The 19631-nt window shown below is 42.9% G+C and overlaps 1 protein-coding gene across 3 annotated transcripts in view; it reads right to left on the reverse strand.

The window, feature by feature from the left end:
• Window positions 1-2144: 2144 nt before the first annotated feature.
• BICD2 (BICD cargo adaptor 2) overlaps window positions 2145-19631 on the reverse strand; it is a 115161-nt gene continuing 97674 nt past the window's right edge. Inside the window, exons 7-9 of one of the 3 annotated variants that reach the window (XM_040407697.1) lie at window positions 7100-7310; window positions 5370-5438; window positions 2145-4296 (exon numbers count right to left, since the gene is read on the reverse strand). In XM_040407697.1, coding sequence (XP_040263631.1) covers window positions 5388-5438; window positions 7100-7310 — 262 coding nt within the window. In that variant the 3' untranslated portion in view covers window positions 2145-4296; window positions 5370-5387. Of the gene's footprint in view, window positions 4297-5369; window positions 5439-5767; window positions 7311-19631 lie in introns of those variants that run through there. The other 2 variants (XM_040407698.1, XM_040407696.1) reach the window with 2 other exon arrangements.

Raw genomic sequence — 19631 nt, forward strand, 5'->3', positions numbered from 1 at the left:
ATTGGTCACATAAAAAAAACAGCTGTGACGCGTTTCGGCTTGTGAGGTGAGCCTTTCTCTAACAAGGCTTGTTTGAGAAAGGCTCACCTCACGAGCCGAAACGCGTCACAACAGTTTTTTATGTGACCAATAAAGAAAAGATATTGCATCCAGTGAGTGCATAAACGTATATGGGAGGCTGACCCCGGACACGTGCACCGCACCACCGAGAATACGGAGTGCTGACTGTACTTTGATTGGATCCATTTGTTTTGTAATGACCTTTTGGCCTTATCAGATTTTACAGGAACACTTGGGCCCAGAAACCTAAATGCAAAACATATTCATCTGCAATGTCCCCTCCATAAACCACTATTAGGCTACTTTCACACTTGCGTTGTTGTTTTCCGGTATTGAGATCCGGCAGAGGATCTCAATACGAGAAAAAAAACATTTCCGTTTAGTCCTCATGCATTCTGAATGGAAAGGGATCCGCTCAGGATCTCTTCTGTTTCGGCAGCATTCCGTTTTGTGACCAGACAATGTAAGTCAATGGTGACAGATCCATTTTTTATGGAGCCTAAAAAACCGGATCCGTCACTCGCTGACTTTCAATGTATTGGGCGACGGATCTGGTTCTTTCCAGTTTTGATTTCACACAACCACATCCTAACAGAACAGATTCATCTTGATGTGCAAAATCAAAACGGATCTGTTTAATTCCGGTATAGAGATCTCAACGCAAGTGTGAAAGTAGCCTTAAATATCCATAAGCCAGGCTGTTTTTTTTTTTGTATATTTGCTTAGTCCGGCACACCCAAATCAATGGCTTGTTACTACACACACTGATGTCCATTGGGTAATATAATGAACATTGCACCATCTAGTGGCCAAATGCTACTATTGCATGTCCAATCATGAAGAATTGTCAACATTTTCATTTAAGCTGTTCACTGTAGTCTTGGTTATGGCATACTTAAAAGCTTCTTTTTTTTTCAGATTTGGAAAATTTCTACAACTGTCCCATTCATCTCCTCTGGGACCATAAGCAGCGTGTGAAATACTGATTGCTTCTAGGGGAGAATACCTCTGTAATATGGCATTGGGTCATGTGAGATAAAATATGATGAGCCCATACCAGCCTATGGGTGTAGTATTACAGATCTGTACAACATGGAGCCAAACAGGTAGGTGAACATGTGGCAGCTGCAAATCTGCATATATTACACAGGCAGATCTTGCTGATGCTTTGTGGCAGGTTTCACCCTTCTACAGTGAAAGGGATGCAATCCGCAATAAAAAGCTGAAGCAGAAATAGGCTATGGATTTATAAATCCGTAATGCGAGTCAATTACTGCCACATGTGAATGCAGTTGGTTAACATCCCAACCACACGTATTGTACTGTAATCTGCTGGGGCTTTCCTGTGCACAAATGCACACAGACAATTTGCACCAATTCTGCTATGTGTACATTTCCCCCAAAAAGAGACTAGCTATGGCTAGGCCCTTGTTCTTATTGCATCATGGCGCCATGCCCCATGTTTTCCAATGGATACTGGGGAATCCTGTTGGATCTCATTGGCTGTAATGGGGTACGGCAGGATTCCAGCAATTTTTGATGGCCCAAATAATGCTGCAGTGAACAGGACCTTATGATAGAGTCCCAATAGAGGGGGCCACTTCTAAGGCTAGCTGCCCACTAGCGTTAACATCTTCTGGCAGAGGAACAGCCTAGCGGAGTTCATCATAGCTGGAATGGCCCGGATCACCACCAGGCCCCATTGACTATATTGGGACCCGGCTGTGATCTGGGCCGTTTCCAGCATCAGTGCCAGGATTTGGCCGGACAAAAACCGCTGAAAATAGGAGTTTTTTGTCCGGCCGGAAACAGGCCAGTGTCCTGCTGGTTCCCATTATAGTCAATGGGCTACAGTGGGGAAAGGCCGGATACAATGAACTCTGGAAGGCTGTCGCTCCGCCGGAAGATTTTAATGCTATTGTGCAACTAGCCGAAGGCGACTATCGGACCTAATAAGTCACATGGACAAGGGATGACCCGCCTGAAATCAATGGAACCTGTCCTGAGAAGTCCAGAAAAGAAATGCAAGCAGACGCAAAGTTCCTTTATCGTCTTTATTGATACATGTGACTACCCTTACACAGGCAACTCTCTACACACAACCTTGTATTAATGTCGTTAACACTTTTCATTCACTAGGCAGACCTTTTATATAAGAAGCGCCAATCTACGCGACGGCGACCGCTTCCACGTTCCGATCTGTGTAAAGGTTACTTGGCAAGAGTACGTGCATATGACATGTAACTGAAGAACGCTTTGCCACTAAAAATAATTCACATAAACATAATACAGTACTTTATGAAATCATTTCAAATAAATACCCACATAACAGATGAAATCATTTGCGCTAACAATATCTTAAAGATCAATACTGTAAAAGATGAGCGTACAAAAACCCAACATCTAGAGTCCAAACTGTTTTTCCAGCAAACAGAAACCTTTTCCACCTCTTTAACAACGTCAATAAAATTTCCAAAAAGTTTTCTTTTTATTTATTTATTTATTTATTTTCCATCATTTTGCAAAAATGACCTTCGTTTGTGAGTACCAAATTACAAACAAATTTCCCCGGGCCTCAACGAGCAGCCGCCGAGCGGAGCTTGTTGATGCCGCTTGCAGATTCTGTTTCCTGAAAACGACAGCAGTTAAATACGACATGCAAGAGCAGATATTAATGCGTTGTTTTCCCCCACATTTGCTAGTGATAGGATGAGAAGCCCATGTCCACCACCATACACAGGTAACAGATAAGTCCTTGTGACCCCCCCCAGAGATTGGCGGACCGCCACCACAAATGTGTCAGTAATACATCTTGCTATATTAAAAAGTTTAAGAAAAAAAAATACACTTTTTTTTTTTTTCTTTCCAAAGCTATTAGTTTTGGTTTGCAGACATTAATTATTTGTCTCAATCCCTGAATTAGCAAGGATCTGCGCTGAAGAAGAATCACTGACCAACGGAATTTTCTACAATTCTTTTGTTTTGTTTTCCGTAAATCTAGACTTTCATCCCTTAAAAATAAGCAAGATGATTTTTTTTGTTGTCCTTTGCATTTATTGCTCCGCACTTTTTTCGTAATGTCTCACAATTTTTTTTTATTATTTTTTTTTACCCATCAAAGCTGATCTAAGACGTCTCATAAAAGGCACTACTGGTATCCATAACAAAGGCTTAGAAACACTCGGTATTTGACAAGTTTAGAATTGAAGTTCCTAGATGTACCAGAATTTGGCACGATAATAAAGAAAGAAAAAAAAGAAAAGAAAAAAAGAAACAATTCCAATTTGGAATTTAATTGGTAACAGTTGTATAAAATTCTGTTCATCAGCAATTCTTGATTTCCTAAAAATCAGAAGATTCTGACACTTTTAGGTAATACTACTTATTAAATGCAATTTTTTTTTCAAGTGCCTATTACTGTTTTAACCAAAGAGAGTCAAGTTTTTTCCTTGTTACATTAAGCTATTCCTAAGAATAATAATATAGTATGAAAACCCCAGAATTTTCAGACCCTGGATTTTTTTTTTTTCATGAACATGGCAGTTAAAACCAGCAATCATAACACAAAAAAACTGTAGTGAAAAAGCCATAGTAAGACAGAACACATATATTTATATATATATTTAACGCCAACAAGTGTATTAAACCGTAAAATAAAATAAAAAAATTGGTATATTCCCTGCAACATGCTGATACGTAAATCAACAAGCACAAGCGTTAATACTACCCAGGAAAACCGCCATGTTGAGGCTATATTATGCCGCCACTACATGTTCAGAACATTTCTACATAAAATATCATAAAACAAAAAGAAAATATTAAAATATCAAAAGTGCACAGGTTTAAAACAATCGGATGTAAAATAATAAAAAAAACAAAAACAAAACCCTTTACCCAACTTTACTGATGCTTAACATAGGATAACTGATCGTAGCGTTTTGTTCAGCACTTGTAAGTTTTCTTCCCCAGCAGCATATTATATAGTAAAGCTTTTTATTTTTTTTAATTTTTTTTGAATCTGAGAATATATTTAGAGATATTAAACATGAAAACGAATGGGAAGGAAGGCTTACTGTAAAAGATCATATCAGATTTAAAGGAGGGCGCAGTAGTTTCCCGTCTTATATATATGTAATTTTGAGCCATTGGCTCTAATAGTCAAGAGCTACTTGGACTGGAGTTAGGTTAATCTCAGTGCACTGGATCGCAAGTTCTTCTCCTCGAGCTATTCTACAACTGAAAAAATGGAAAATAAAAATTAAAATTAGAGACTCAAAACGACAAATAGGGAATTGCTGAAAGGAGCTGTGCGCAGTGTGTTAGACGGCTGAGGAAATGAAGCGAGGCCAGGCAGGCGTTAGTTCCAGGCATATAAAGGAAGCGGTGCTCCTAAAAGAGCAGGACTGAAAAGTCACTTCTGCAAGGTGGCAAACTTCTTACAGGTGTTGAGCAATATCTGCTGACGCTCTGGAGTCCCCCCCCCCCCCAAAAAAAAATAAATAAATAAATAAAGGTGAAAGGAAAAAAAGTTAAGGTGTTTTGGACATGCAAGAAGATAAATGAGCAAAGGCTTATCCCCGTGCTGAGAGAGAGAAATAAAGCCAAAAGTGAATGCTGCACTGGTGGTTAGGGAGAAAAGCATCAGTACTATCACAAGGGCTAAGAATTATAATATTGTAGAAGAACATGACAAATATCTGACGCGAACCTAAGAACTTTATAAAAAATGTAAAAAAAATCCCACCACTTCATAAACAATTGAAGAAAGACTAAAATAATATTAGACAAGCAAACATAAAACCTTAACACGTTAAGATTCCTGGTGGCTTAAATAAAAAAATAATATAATAATTTCTATCACTGCACTGAGAGAGGAAAAGAGCAGATTCTATTATTAAAACTAAAATGAGGGGGGCTGGAAAAAATAGGGGGTTATTGTGCTTGTGCTAAATTTATTTCGTGCTAAACACATAGATGATTAGACATAAAATACAAAAAGAAAATTTAAAGTGAAAAAGCTAGTAAGAAAAAAAAATAAATCCAAAAAGCTAATTTTGTGTGGGAAGTTTACCAGTTTTTGTGCAATATAAAAAAAAAATAGAGGAGGAATATTACTCTTTTTAGAACAAAAACAAGGTTAGCGCAAGCTCTCCAAATAACCTATTAATGTGCTAATTAACCAAGAATGTTTTAGAAGAAAAAAAAAAAATATATATATATATAGAAAAAAAACAAAGACACCCTATTAGCATGCAAACTTTCCACTACACTCCACCACATGGAAAACCAGGCCACGAGCTCTTGATTACCTTCCGGTAACCCGGGGGCTACTTGGTGGCGGAGTGCCGAGACATGGCGGGAAGCAGAGTGCTGATGATCTATAAAGAATGGCAGTGATGTGACGAGAAGCGGTGCCAGGGTCATAGCGTGTAGAAAAAAAGGGTTATCGGGTACAGTGAGGATACAAGCAGGCGAGGGATAGTGACAGGACACAATCCATTCCGACCTGAACCAGCATAAGAAGCTATATAGATATGTAAAAAAATTGCTAAGAAAAATTCCAGAAACAACAGGGCTTTACAATAGTACATCATTACAAAGTAGGCACTTTAAATGTATTTTTCCCCCCCCTTAGAATCAAACCATCGTGCCGAATTTAAACTTCCCGTCAATTGGAATCAATTTCTTCCTTTTTTTTTTTTCCTCGGCACAATTTCCACAGTATTTTATTATGTTTGGCCCCTAGGGGTCAGCATTTCTCTAATTGTAGAGCCCTGTTAAGCTATGTGCTTGCATAAATAATGCCGATTTCTTCGGAAAAGCCATTCCAGTAGTATTCTATGACAATATAGAATAAGTGTTAATACTATCACACTTACAAGATTAAAAAATAATAAAAATCAGCCACTAAATCTGGAGTAAGTGTTAAGACGCTTGCCGTTCTTTCCCTATTAGCGGAACTGGCGTAGTCTCCTTTTACAGCGTGTAAATATGTAAGATTTTTTTTTGGTCTGTTCCTCGCTTGTATTTTCAAGCGCACACTAACTTCTGTATACTGTTAGCTTGGTAATACTTGAGCGTATTTTCCCCACCACACGTGGCACATAAGGACTTCTAGGTCATTTTATTTCTCCATCTGTGCTCCTATTGACTTGGATGAACATGACCGACGTTAGCTAAGCATGCAATAGTCTTACTAGAAGAGATGCTCGTGAAAGGTGGCAGACGGTAAGACCTACGCTAAACTTGCCCTATTCCTCCACGTGACTTTTACAACTACCCTGGACTTCTATGGTCACCTTAAGCAGGCGCATGATACAATGATCAACACATGCATTACAGCGGGCCGCCAAATTGAATGGACCCGGGACGGGCACACCAACTGACTCCTGAAGCTTGCAATCACTGCAACAAGATGGGCAAGACGTTACGGGTCTTCAATTGCCATTCAAATTCTTGGCCGCAATTATACATTTTGGATGCGCCCGTGCGTTTTAACCACAAAGCGGCAGAAAAATCCCTTCCGCTTGGTGAGAGGGACCACAATAGGTCCTGTTTAACCAATATATGGTTTTAACGTCCATTCTTCTACTGCAAGAAGAATGGCTGCCAGGCCTCTGGTACCAGCCTGTGACTTTAATAATGCAAGCCCGGTCCAACACAGTGATTATGGCTTCAGTTTGAAATCCATTCCCCCCCCCGCCAAAAAAATAACAAAGACGCCTGACAGGTTAACTTCGGAAGTGCTGCTCCGTCTCCTTCCTGCATTAACTTGTAGCAAGCTCCCCCCATACAAGCGTTAGTTAGAATTAAGCTCAGCTTAATAATACCAGTTGCATACACAGTTTAACGACAGACCAGCACAGGTTAAGTGGCTGCAATGTGGTAGCAATTGGCGTTTCATGCGGACTATCCAAGCGGGAAAACCAAGGCTCTGCCTCCTCTAGTCACAGCAAATCTTATATTTCTCACTGCAAAACACCTGGTTGTTGAGGACAGACCCCTCGGACCTGTCTGCACAAGAGCGGACGTGACTTACACTGGGGTTACTAGTTTTGTTTTTGGACGTTGACTTTGTGCGCACGCGCTTGGCCTGCTCGTGGTCCAGTTCCAGGTGCTCCAGACGTTGCGTCAGTGCTAGCTTCTGCTGGATGGCCATGCGGAGCAGAGAGTTCAGCGTCTTCTTCTCATCTTCTGCAGCCGCCAGCTGCCTCTGCATTTCTTCAAGCTGTGTGACATATTCGTCACATCTGGAGGGGGAGGAAAAACGATGCGTTAATATTTTAACATCCGTGTATTCATGTATGTTTATCTGTCTTAGTTACGGGAACAACGCAAGCAAAAATGAGGCAGTGTGCTATGTCTACGGCAGGAGCTGGGGGGGGGGGGGGTGCATGACACAGGAATCATCATTTTTAGGTTATTTGGCATACACCCCTTTAACTAGCCATTACACAGTATTAGGTTTGCTAAGAGTGTTCCCCTAAAGGGGTTGTTCACCCCGAGGGCCTTTCTGGCGGACTCCCAAGTGTGGCCCGATCTGTGGAGGGAATCATACTTACCTGATCCCTTCCACTGGATTCCGGCTCCTTTGCTCCTCCACAGCAGCCTCCGCTCCAACATCTGGTTTGACCCGAGTCACGTGGCCACTGCAGCCAATGACTGGCTGCAGCGGTGGCGTGCCCCATGGGAGACAAGGCAGCGCTGCAGTGGCCACATGACCTGCATCGAACCAGATGTTGATAGAGGGAACAAAGGCCACAGCAGGGGAGCAAAGGATCTGGAACCCAGCATCAGGTAAGTGATTCCCTTTGCAAGTCCAGCCATGCTGGGTAAAGGGGAAGGGGGGGGGGGGGGTCTCCTTGAAAGGCTCCCAGAAGTGAACAAGCCCTTTAAAACAGTGGCACTCTAGCCCATGGGCTGTGAGAAATATTGCAGGTCATCCTGAAACGGGCACCCTAAGGCTACATTCACACGACCATAGTGTTTTGCGGACCTGCAAATTCTGGATCCACCAAACACAGATACCGGCCCATGTGCGTTCCGAAATTTGTGGACTGCACATGGCCGCCGCTATCATAGAAAATGCCTATTCTTGTCTGCAATTGTGGGAAAGAATAGGACATGCTCTATATTTTTTGCAGGAACGGAACTACGGAAAAGCACACAGTGTGCTGTCCGCATCTTTTGCGTCCCCGTTGAAATGAAATGAATGGGTCGCACCCATTCCGCAAAATTGCAGAACGGATGGGGACTCATTCATACGGTCGTGTGAATGAGCCCTAAAGCACAGGACATTTATGAAACTGTGTAAAGGAAAACAGGTCTTTGTTGTCCATATCAACCAATCATGGCACAACTTTAGTTTCCTATTCCGCATAAACGCCCTGTGACTGGTTCCTATGGGCAACAAAGGCCGTTGTGTTGCCATGGGTGACTTACATATAGGCTCTATGGCAGAGAAAATCCCCATATGTCAATTGTAAAAAGTGTACGAGCGATAAGCTGTAATGTAATGATATTTAAAATAACTTTTATTTAAATTTCTATAAAAGAAAATAATAAATAGTTGGTTATAACTAACCTAAATCGAGTTCCCAGGTGACCCCCCTCCCCCTTCATTTATTCCCTGTATTTCAGAGCTGCATATATATATAATTACCGCTTTCATGTATTAATAACTCCCTTTGTGCCGGAGCTGCCTCCGGAGGTCTTTAGTCTCTGTAGTACTAAATGGCTGCAGACTAATTGCTGCACTTATTTCAAGCAACAGAACTTTTCTCCCTTAAATTTTACATTATGTATGACCGGCCCCAAGTCAGACTTCAAAATAATTCATGCTTTTGGGGATGTTATTTAGCTGGCTGGCAGGGAGTAGAGAACCCACTTTTTCTTTTAGTATGAGGTAGGGTAGAGTTCACATGAGAAAGCAATCGATAAATTGGCCTGATTTAAAAGCTATGTACACCTTCGGAGGCATTTTTTTTTTAATGATTGCATGTTACTCATTTTTGGCTAAAAATCTTTTTTTCAATTGGCCTTTATTAAAAATATTGAGCTGTTCTGTCTCAAAGGGTTAACTGTTTTTCTAGCTGTGTGACTGGTACTTTCACTTTGTGCATTTAATAAACCTTATCTCTAAACTACTGAGAGGTCATAAACAGTAAGATAAGAATGGAGGGAGCTATTATGAGTGTTTATAATGTTAGAGGGCAGAGATAAGGAGTCCGTCAGCTCCTGGTCTGACAGTAAAGACTGAAAATCCAAAGGGTGCTACTAGAGCATCTCAACTCTGTACAGAAAAAAGGACGCCTTATTTTTTAATAAAGACCAATTTAAAAAATTATTTTTAGTTGGGCAATAATAACAAAAACGCCCCCAAATGTGTACAAAGCCTTTAAAGAGGCCTGGCCTGGTGACAGGTAAACTGTAAGTGCATGTCCACACTTGACTGAATAGCTGAGGATCTGCCTTTGTGGATTTTCAAGCAGCAAATCCGCAGTGTTGTACGGTACCGGCAAAGCACATGCTGGGTAAGAAAACTGCAGCGTAAAATGGCCTGCGGTTCAGATTTGAAATTTATAGCATGTCACTTTATGCTGCGGATGTCCACCATAGATTTCACTTTGCAATGGAAAGTATATGGAGTGTAATACATGCGGCTTTTGCTGCAGAGGACTTCCCCACTGTATTTTCAGCCTTGTGTGGACATATTTTAAAGGTATCCATACACATAGATGAATGTAGGTCAAACACGCTGAATTGGCCGGGACCCATCGATCATCTAGTTTGTGTAGAGGGGTCATGCAAAAAAAGGGGGGGCATGTTGGATTTGTTTTTTTGTCTGGGTTCAGAGCTGAACCCGGACATACCTCCATTTTCACCCAGACAGCCCTGACTGTAATATGTAATATGACAGTTCATGCTCCGATGCTCTCCTTTGCCCTGTGCTAAATCGCGCAGGGCAAAGGCATTTTCCGGAGTTCCGGTGACGTACTGGGCTCTCCATGGGGCTGCCAGGAAGCCTGGTGACGTCACCGGCACTGATGGGCGAGCTTTAGCGCTGCCCTAGCCTGTAAAACGGCTAGGGCAGTACTAAAGTCCACCCATCAGAGCCGGTGACGTCACCGAACACACTGCTGGGCGGAAGCTTCCGCCCCGGCAATGTTATATTGTAAATAAAAGAGCCCTTCCCCTGCGCTAGATCGCGCATGAGATGCTCCGATGCTAACATCAGGTTGGCTGCCTGGGTGAAATTATGGTTATGTCCGGGTTCAGATCTGAACTCGGAAAACCCCTTTAAGGGAGATAAGCTGCAGCCAGAGGTGCTGGACAACAGCTTAAGGCTACATTCACATGCCAGTGAAAAACGGTTGTGTGGCCAAATGAATTCAATAGGGCTATTCACATGGCCATTATTTTAAGGGCCATCGAATAGCAGCCGTCAAAAAATAGGGGAGAATTAATAATACTAGGGGGCATTAATAATACTAGGGGGGCACTAACAAGGGCATCAATAATACTAGGAGGCACTAATAATAATGGGGGCACTAATAATAATAGGGGACACTAATAAGGGCATTAACAATACTGGGGGGGACTAATGGAAATATTAATAATAATAATGGGGGGCACTAATGGAGGCATTAATAATACTAGGGGGCACTAATGGGAGCATTAATAATGGGGGGCATTAATCACACTAGTGGCACTATGGGGGGGGGGGGGGGGGATCTGAGTCCCAAGGGGCACTAGAGGGGCATTATGTATAGAAAAGGCAAGGGTTGGGATTTAAGAAAAAAAAAAAAAAGAAGTAAATTGAATTCATCCATTTTAATGGCCTTAGTTAACAGCCAATAAAAACGTATGCAAAACAGCCATTAAAAACGGACAGAAAATGGATGCAAAAATGGTTGAAAAATGCCCATGAAAAACTGTAGTGTGACTGTAGCCTAATTTCCTCTCTTCTGAGCCGAGTGCTCATGTGTATGGGGGTAGGTATCGGGAAGAACGGCTGGTGGCTGAGCAAGCGTTTGGTACTGATGGAGAGTCATCTATATGTGCCACCTATATCACTACAGATGGGTGACTTGTCTCCACAGGATCATGGACATCCATAGTGCCTCTAAAAGACGAGTGTGAGAGAAATCTACAGTAAGTCCAGTTGCTTTACAGATATACCATGACCTGGATAAATGAGAACCTTCACAGACAATTTGAAGGAAGTAATATGAAGGAATGAAGTACATTAGGAAGTCAGAGTCTTAATGTATGTATGCCTACACTTAATTATAAAGTCTATACTAAACGACTGAGGCTACTTTCACACTTGCGGCAGAGTGATCCGGCAAGCAGTTCCGTTGCCGGAACTGCCTGCCGGAATCCGGCAATCTGCATGCAAACGGACAGCATTTGTAGACTGATCCGGATGCGGATCCGTCTTACAAATGCATTGCAAGAACGGATCCGTCTCTCTGGATGTCATCCGGAGAAACGGATCTGTTATATATATTTTTTTACATTTTTGACAGATACGGCATTGCAGTATTTTTAATGCCGGATCCGGCACTAATACATTTCAATGTAAATTAATGCCGGATCCGGCAACTGATGGACAGCATTTTGGACGGAGATAATATCGCAGCATGCCCTCTGTCCAAAACGCCGTTCAGTGACTGAACTGAAGACACCCTGATCAGTTCTTTTACGGTATTGAGCCCCTATGACGGAACGCAGTGCCGGAAAAGAAAAATGCTAGTGTGAAAGTAGCCTGAGCCACATGGTTTGCATCAGTTGTTGCAGTGGAGTGAAAATGCCCCCAATGCTAGAATTAGGTGAGCGCCCCACAGTAAGGCCTCATGCACACGACCGTTGTTTGGGTCCGCATCCGAGCCGCCGTTTTGGCGGCTCGGATGCGGACCAATTCACTTCAATGGGGCCGCAAAAGATGCGGACAGCACTCCGTGTGCTGTCCGCATCCGTGGCTCCGTTCCGCTACCCCGTTAAAAAAATATAACCATGTCCTATTCTTGTCCACGCTTTGCGGACAAGAATAGGCATTTATATTGCCGGCGCCTGTTCCGTTCCGCAAATTGTGGAAGCCAACACGGGCGGCTTCCGTTTTTTGCGGATACGCAGTTTGCGGACCGCAAAAAATGGAACGGTCGTGTGCATGAGGCCTAAATCTCATATTTTTTGAAAAATTGTAGCATTACTGCATCACAATGGTTCCCTAAGGGAAAGATTGTGGCAGGAGCCTCCAGGTCGCCATGGAAGGCTATTTTACTAGGTGAACTGCACCTTTTTTTCCACGCAATAGTAGTAATGCCCGAATATCAACACAAGTTGTGTATTGCAATGGAGCCATAGCCTACACAGGCTCATAGTGCTGTTTATGTCCTAGCCAGAGAGCACACATACGGTATACACATAATAGTGCTGGAATCGATAAAACCGCCTCCACTGCGTATGAGCTACAGCGGGTTATAAAAAGTATCATAAATTACTGGAGAAGGTTTCATGGTGCAGGGATCAGCCTGCTGTAAATGCCTCCAGCGGTCGGCCTATATATAACCGGTGATCAGATCTGAGTGATTAATGTTCTGTGCAGGAATGATCAGCACAGATGGGCCTCACTTAAAGCCACTTTAATAAAGCTTTTTTGTTTGATTAATGGCATTTGGCTGGAAGGTACGTGACCGGCACACAGAATCAATTCCCAAAATGGATTCTGCACACTCTTAAACTATACCAGTGCATGGGACAGAATAACCCGAAATCCGATATAAAGGGCACTATGATCACTAACAAAAAATAAATAAACTCTATATGGATCAGAGTGTCAGGGACACAAGAGGAGCCTTGCTTGGAATACTAGTGGCAGATTTACAAGTTGTAGAATTGAGGTGATAAAAGAAAGAAAAGCGCTCTTAAAGTGGTAGTGCAAGAATGAGGGGTTTTGTCAATATGAAAAAACGAGAGTGAGAGAGAAAGAGCGAGAAAGCGAGAGAGAGTGTGTGTGTGTTGCCAAACCCCCTTCTATTCTTGCAAAACACCTTTAAGGGTACTTTCACACTTGCGGCAGACGGAACTGCCTGGCGGATCCGTCAAAACGTATGCCAACTAGGCATTTGTAAGACTGATCAGGATCCTGATCTGTCTTACTCCGTCTTTCCACTGTCATCCAGAAAAACGGATCCGGCATTTATTTTCTTCACATTTTTTTCGAAGGGAAGGACGTGTCCGGCATGGCAGTATTTTAAATGCATTCCTATAGAAAAAAGTTTTCCGGATTTTTGGCCGGAGATAAAACAGTACCATGCTGCGGTATTATATCCGTTCTGAACAGTCAAAAAGACTGAACTGAAGACATCCCGATGCATCCTGAACGGATTGCTCTCCATTCAGAATGCATGGGGATAAAACTGACCAGTTCTCTTCCGGTATAGAGCCCCTAGGACAGAACTCAATGCCGGAAAAGAAAAAAGTACCCCAAGTTCATATAAGTATGCTTCCCTTCTGCCAAACCCCCCAAACATGCACAACCCCTTTAAAACTTACTTTGTACCTGTAATCAAAATTGCTAATATAAAACAAATTCATTCTATTACTATTCTACTTGCCCACCTACATCTGACTGTAAAGCAACTGGCTGCAAAAGGAACCCCCTCCACTGCTGCAATGGGTCAGGAACATTACTCAGAAGTTCGAACCCAATTAGTTAAATCAAGATGAAATGAGCACCTTGTTCTCTGCAGGGGAGCAGACACACCGGAGTATGCGCTGATATTAAAGATTATAAAAGCTAAAATACAAATCACCTGTAATGTCAGTGCAGATCCCCAGAAAACTGCGGGGGCGGCTGAAGCATAATTCATTAGGTTAGGAATAACCAACTAGAATGGGGTTAATCCTCTGAAAGTTGGCAAGTGAAAAAAAATCTATGCTATAAACTAAAAAAGTATAGTCCTGACTACAAAGTAAAGTGTCTATGGAATGCAAAGTCTTCTACAACTCTGACCAATATGTGGACAACTACTCCTACCTACAAATAAAAGGATTTTCCAATGAAGAAAATATCAGCTGGATGATTCAATGCCTATACACATAAGATAAATGTTGGAGAACCTGCAGATTCTGACAGTACCGGCCTACAACCTAATGTGTATGGGGGTCTCCTGACTGCAGAAGTTGGAGGAAATTTCCAACTGCCCGATCCCTTTCTTCTCGGGTAGACAAGCTGCCGTCATAGAGGTCTGACAGCCGCTTTCTCCCCTCTCCCCTGGTTAAGACACATGTATGCTTGGTTCAGCCAAGCACGCATACGTATGAAGGGATTGGTGATGAAGTAAAGTTACAATAACCCAGGTATTTCTCTTCCCTAGATTTCTCGATCTATAAGGGTTTTTTCTTCAAAATGACTAATCTTGATTATTTCTAATTCCGATGGATATGTCAAGATCAAAGCGTACAAAATGCAATAATGATGCCGTATGTAAAAAGATTCCTTGCCTTTCATTTATTATAAAAGACATCTGACTCCTAGAGCCGACTTGTGTCACATATTGTGAATTGTTTCCTGGGGCTTCACAACCTTGGCCTTGCGTCTTGGGTGCCAGTCAAATGTCACCATAGGAGACTACTGAACCCACATCAAAGAATCTGGCAGAGAGTTATACAAAACCTGTACCTGCTTCAAAAGCTTCAAGTTACCAGAACTTTACATGATCATACGCAGAAGGGTTTACAACACAATGCAGCAGCAAATATCATTCATTCAAAGTTTGCTGCAGTAGAAACTATGACGGGTTGGCCCTATCATAACATATCTAACGACTCAGAGGGGGACATAACTTTGTCCTGCAATTGACTGTGGGCAGGGTGGATAAAAATCTATGATTTTTTTTTTTTTATAAAAATGTTTTTTGAGGAAAATATATTACCATCCAAAGGTTATTCCATCATGAAATAAAGATTAGTTTTTTAATTATGTAGAATAAGGCTGTATATGTTTAATTTTTTTGGTAAATAAATTCCATTAATCCATTCACAATGTCATGCTCTTCCAGAGGTTTTTGTAAGATTATTGGGCAGTTTCTCTGCCTACAAGATATTATCACAGATGCTTGGTTTACTTTTGCAGTTCTCAAAACTGAATTTGACTCAGCAGAGATCACATGCCTCTTCTTCACAGCAAAAATGTTATAACATGAACAGAGTTGAGAAAAAGACCTTAATCCTAACTTCTACAAACCTATGAATACAGAATCAACCTAATCAAACTAATATGAAAAGTTGTTATTCTAAAAATCTTCATCTACTTGCATATTATAAGTTATACCAGCAAGAATTAGTCTTTATGTAGAAAACTATTATTTAAATCAAGCCTTACTGGGGGGCGGAGCTAACCAATGGCCGGGTAAGACGTGCTTTACCTCGGCTCCCGACCGACTCCAACTTTAAAGCCTGACAGGACACCATCCGCCTCGCTGACCACATGACAGGTCGCAGGAGAAGACCCTCATCGACGCCCGCTCCGACACGCCGCAAAACGGGAGCGATTTCCCGCTTCTTCGTCCCCTCCAGCCAGACAGACGCTGACCGAGGGGAAGACAACTCTCCCAAGATGGCGGCGAGACAGGTCAGAGCGGCGTCCCCCACGCACCATGAAGATTCAGGCCCACAAGCCCCAGAGTCACCACAGCAGCTGAGGGGTACACCTACCGGTTCGCCGGCATCCTATGCTGCGGCAGCAAGCTCCGGCTCGTCGGCGGCTTCATCCCCGCCATACACAGGGTCGTTCTCAGCAGCACCTCAGGGACATTCTTCTAGAGGCCGCTGCTCCCAGACCTCGATTTTGGAGTCAGGGGCATCCATAACCCCACAGAGAGAGGATGAGGACTGGGACTGGAAGGTTCACCTCAAATCCCTCCCCACCAGGCATGAAATAGATGCCTTATTTTCCAGGCTGGAAACTTCTCATAAAAGAGATATGGAGGCCTTGCAGCATGACTTAAAGCAGGTGGGTCAGAGGGTAGAGGAGGCAGAATCCATGCAGGAACAAGTACTGGGGGTCCTGGAGTCACACCAACAAGTCATCCAGACACACTCTGCTCAGATCCAAGATATCATCACACATCTAGACGATATTGAAAATAGAAATAGGAGGAATAACCTACGCATTAGGGGCCTTCCTGAAGATATTTTACCACAAGATCTTGAGAAATGGGCCACTTCCTTCTTCAATACATTGATGTCCAGAGAACCAGGACAATCTCTTGAAATAGATCGTATCCACAGAGCCCTTGGTCCTAAACTAAGCGATCCTAATCGCCCCAGAGATGTCATATGCCGTATACATTTCTTTAAAGATAAAGAGGCCATCCTGAAAGCTGCCAGATCTGCAAGCAAAATCATGCATGCTGACAAAGAAGTCATCATTCTACAGGATCTAGCCAGGCGTACTCTGCAGCTACGCAAAGCACTGAAACCGTTACTGACAGCACTCAAAGCCAAGGACATTCCTTACAGATGGGGATATCCATTTCAATTGTCCGCTACTAAAGAAGGGAGGTCAGCTGTATTCAGATCCCTTGATGACCTCGCCAACCTCTGTGCAGCGTTTGATATCCCGCTGCTGGAGTTGCCGGATTGGCCTAGTCCGAAGCAACCCATTCCCATCCCACAGAGGGAAAGATGGCAGACGACCTCACCTAAGCAGAAGAGGACCTCTAGACGTGAGCCTAACCCTAACGATTGACTGTTGGGACATTCTCGCTCACCCACCTGAGGGGATCTACACCCTCCTGTTGCCTTTATTGTTCTATACTGTTATAGAAATTATGTGCATATCATTTTCTTATGTATAGGTCTCCTAGACCTATACACACACCTGTCCTGTTATATATTCAGCAAATGTTATGTCTGCGTTATTATAAGTTGGAGTCCAGTAAGGAGACGGTTGGTCCTTGCTTTCTCCCCACCCCACTTAGGGACCGCAGCACACACCGCTGCGAAAGACCTCAGTTGTCACCTAGCACCCTTGGAACCGACGATGTTGGTTCTTCCAAATAAGATTTATATGCTTTATATGTGCACTGCTCTGTGTTTAATTGTTCCCCTTGTTGTCTTCCTTCCCTCATGTGTCCTTCCCCATACTCCTACTACATCTCAGATAGTACTGGCAGAATATGGGAGATTATGCTTACCTCTCACTAATATTCCTCAAAATGGCACCCATATCGTTTTGCACTTTTAATGTCAGGGGTTTCAATAAACCCGAGAAACGGAGTCAGATCCTATACAACCTCCATAAGAAGAGAGTTATGATTGCTATGATACAGGAGACTCACTTTAAAGCAGGCGCCGTTCCCAAATATGCCAACCGTTATTATCAGAATTGGTTTCATGGTCCTAATCCCACTAGCAGATCAGGGGGAGTCTCTATAGGACTCCACAAGTCATTTAGCCATACAGTTTTATCCTCTGAGATAGACCTAAAGGGCAGGTTTGTTTTCATTAAGCTCTCTGTGGATCATTCTGTCATAACTATAGCTAATGTCTATTTTCCTAACCAGGGACAAACAACTTTTGGATCCAAGATCCTGAAAAAACTATCCAAATTTGCAGATGGTTCCCCAATCATACTTGGAGGCGATTTCAACCTGGTGATGGACCCACTGCTGGATTCCTCATCTGGTAAGTCCTCGATCTCCCTGAGTTCTCTGCGCAGTTTTAAATCCGAGCTCATGGCACTTCGCCTGGTGGACCTATGGCGCATTTTGCATCCAGGTGTCAGGGATTATAGCTTCCACTCTCCAATCCATAATAGCTATGGTAGACTCGATCACATCTTTATATCTCAACAACTGCTGGACTCTGGGCCTAAATGCTCTATTGACACTCGCCTGTGGTCTGATCATGCACCGGTGTGTGGCATTATTTCCTCCCAACCTTCTTACACCCGACCCTTCTCATGGAGACTGAATGATAACCTGTTATCAGATGTAGCCTGCCTAGCAGACATTAGGAAAGCTATTACCAACTTTACTAATGATCATCTAACGGATTTGACCGCCCCCCCTATTAAATGGGAGGCCCTCAAATGCGTGCTTAGAGGGGTGTTTATTTCACATGGCTCCAGACTGAAGAAGGAACGGTCCCACAAATTGAAATCTCTTCTATCTGACCTTGCCATAAAAGAAAACCTAAACAAAAATTCCCCTACTGACAACTTAAAATCAGACATTTCTCTAGTCCAACACCAAATATTGCAGATCCTAGACCAAAAATCATTATGTTTTAGAGATAAAATTAGACACGGGTTCTTTGAGTATGGTAATAAATGTGGAAGCTGGCTAGCTAGGGCCTTACATCCCCGAACTGCTCTGACTCACGTGCCATCAATTAATACAGGTACTGGAAGCTCTGTACACAACCCAGTAGATATCACAGCGGAATTTCGATCCTATTATGCATCCTTATATAATTTACCAGCATCCGCTCTCCCACGAGAACCCCTTAGTGATGAAACTCGTGAATACATAACCCAATTTGGCCCTACACCTATATCTGACGAGGATACAGCCACGTTGGAAGATGATTTCACCCTCCCTGAGCTAGAGTCAGTGATCAAGAACCTGAAGAATGGGAAATCCCCAGGCCCTGATGGATTGACCTCACGGTTCTATAATATTCTCCGAGAAGACCTTACACCCCTACTGGTTGAAACCTTTAATTCCATCGCACCAGATTGTCCATTTACACGACAGGCACTCCAGGCACATATCACAGTCATCCCCAAACCAGGCAGGGACCCAGCGTCATGCTCTAATTACAGGCCTATCTCCTTGCTCAATGTGGATCTCAAAATGTATGCCAAGCTTTTGGCTCTGAGGCTCCATCCCCACATTCCAGGTTGTATACACAAAGAGCAAGTAGGATTTGTACCTAGACGAGAAGCCCGAGATAATACACTTAAAACGCTAGGGTTAATAGCGAGAGCACAACAAACCAAAATTCCACTATGCCTTCTCGCTGTAGACGCTGAGAAGGCGTTTGATAGGGTGAGCTGGCGGTTCTTAGAGGAGACCCTACGCCACGTTGGCCTAGGAGACAAAATGATCTATAGGATATTAGCTCTTTATTCCTCCCCTTCAGCCTGTGTTCGTGTTAATGGACTTCTTTCTGCCCCTTTTGAGATCCGGAATGGAACACGTCAAGGGTGCCCCCTGTCCCCCTTTTTATACACCCTTGTGATGGAATCCCTGGCTAATGCTCTTCGGGCAAATCCTTCCATCTCGGGTCTCAAGCTGGGCAATAAAGAGCACAAACTGTCCCTGTTCGCAGATGACCTGTATTTACTTAACCTCTCCCAGGATTAGCCTGCCCTCGATTCTTCGCGAATTTGATCTTTTTGGGCGCCTTAGTAACTTCAAAGTCAATGTGCAGAAATCAGAGATTTTGAACATAAACATGCCCCAACGGGAAGCAGATTCCTTAAGGGACTCTTTCTCCTTTAAGTGGACCTCCCAACATATTAAATATTTAGGAGTACATATCCCAGCCAACTT

Source organism: Bufo bufo, chromosome 9, assembly GCF_905171765.1.
Source record: "Bufo bufo chromosome 9, aBufBuf1.1, whole genome shotgun sequence".
NCBI lineage: Eukaryota > Metazoa > Chordata > Amphibia > Anura > Bufonidae > Bufo > Bufo bufo.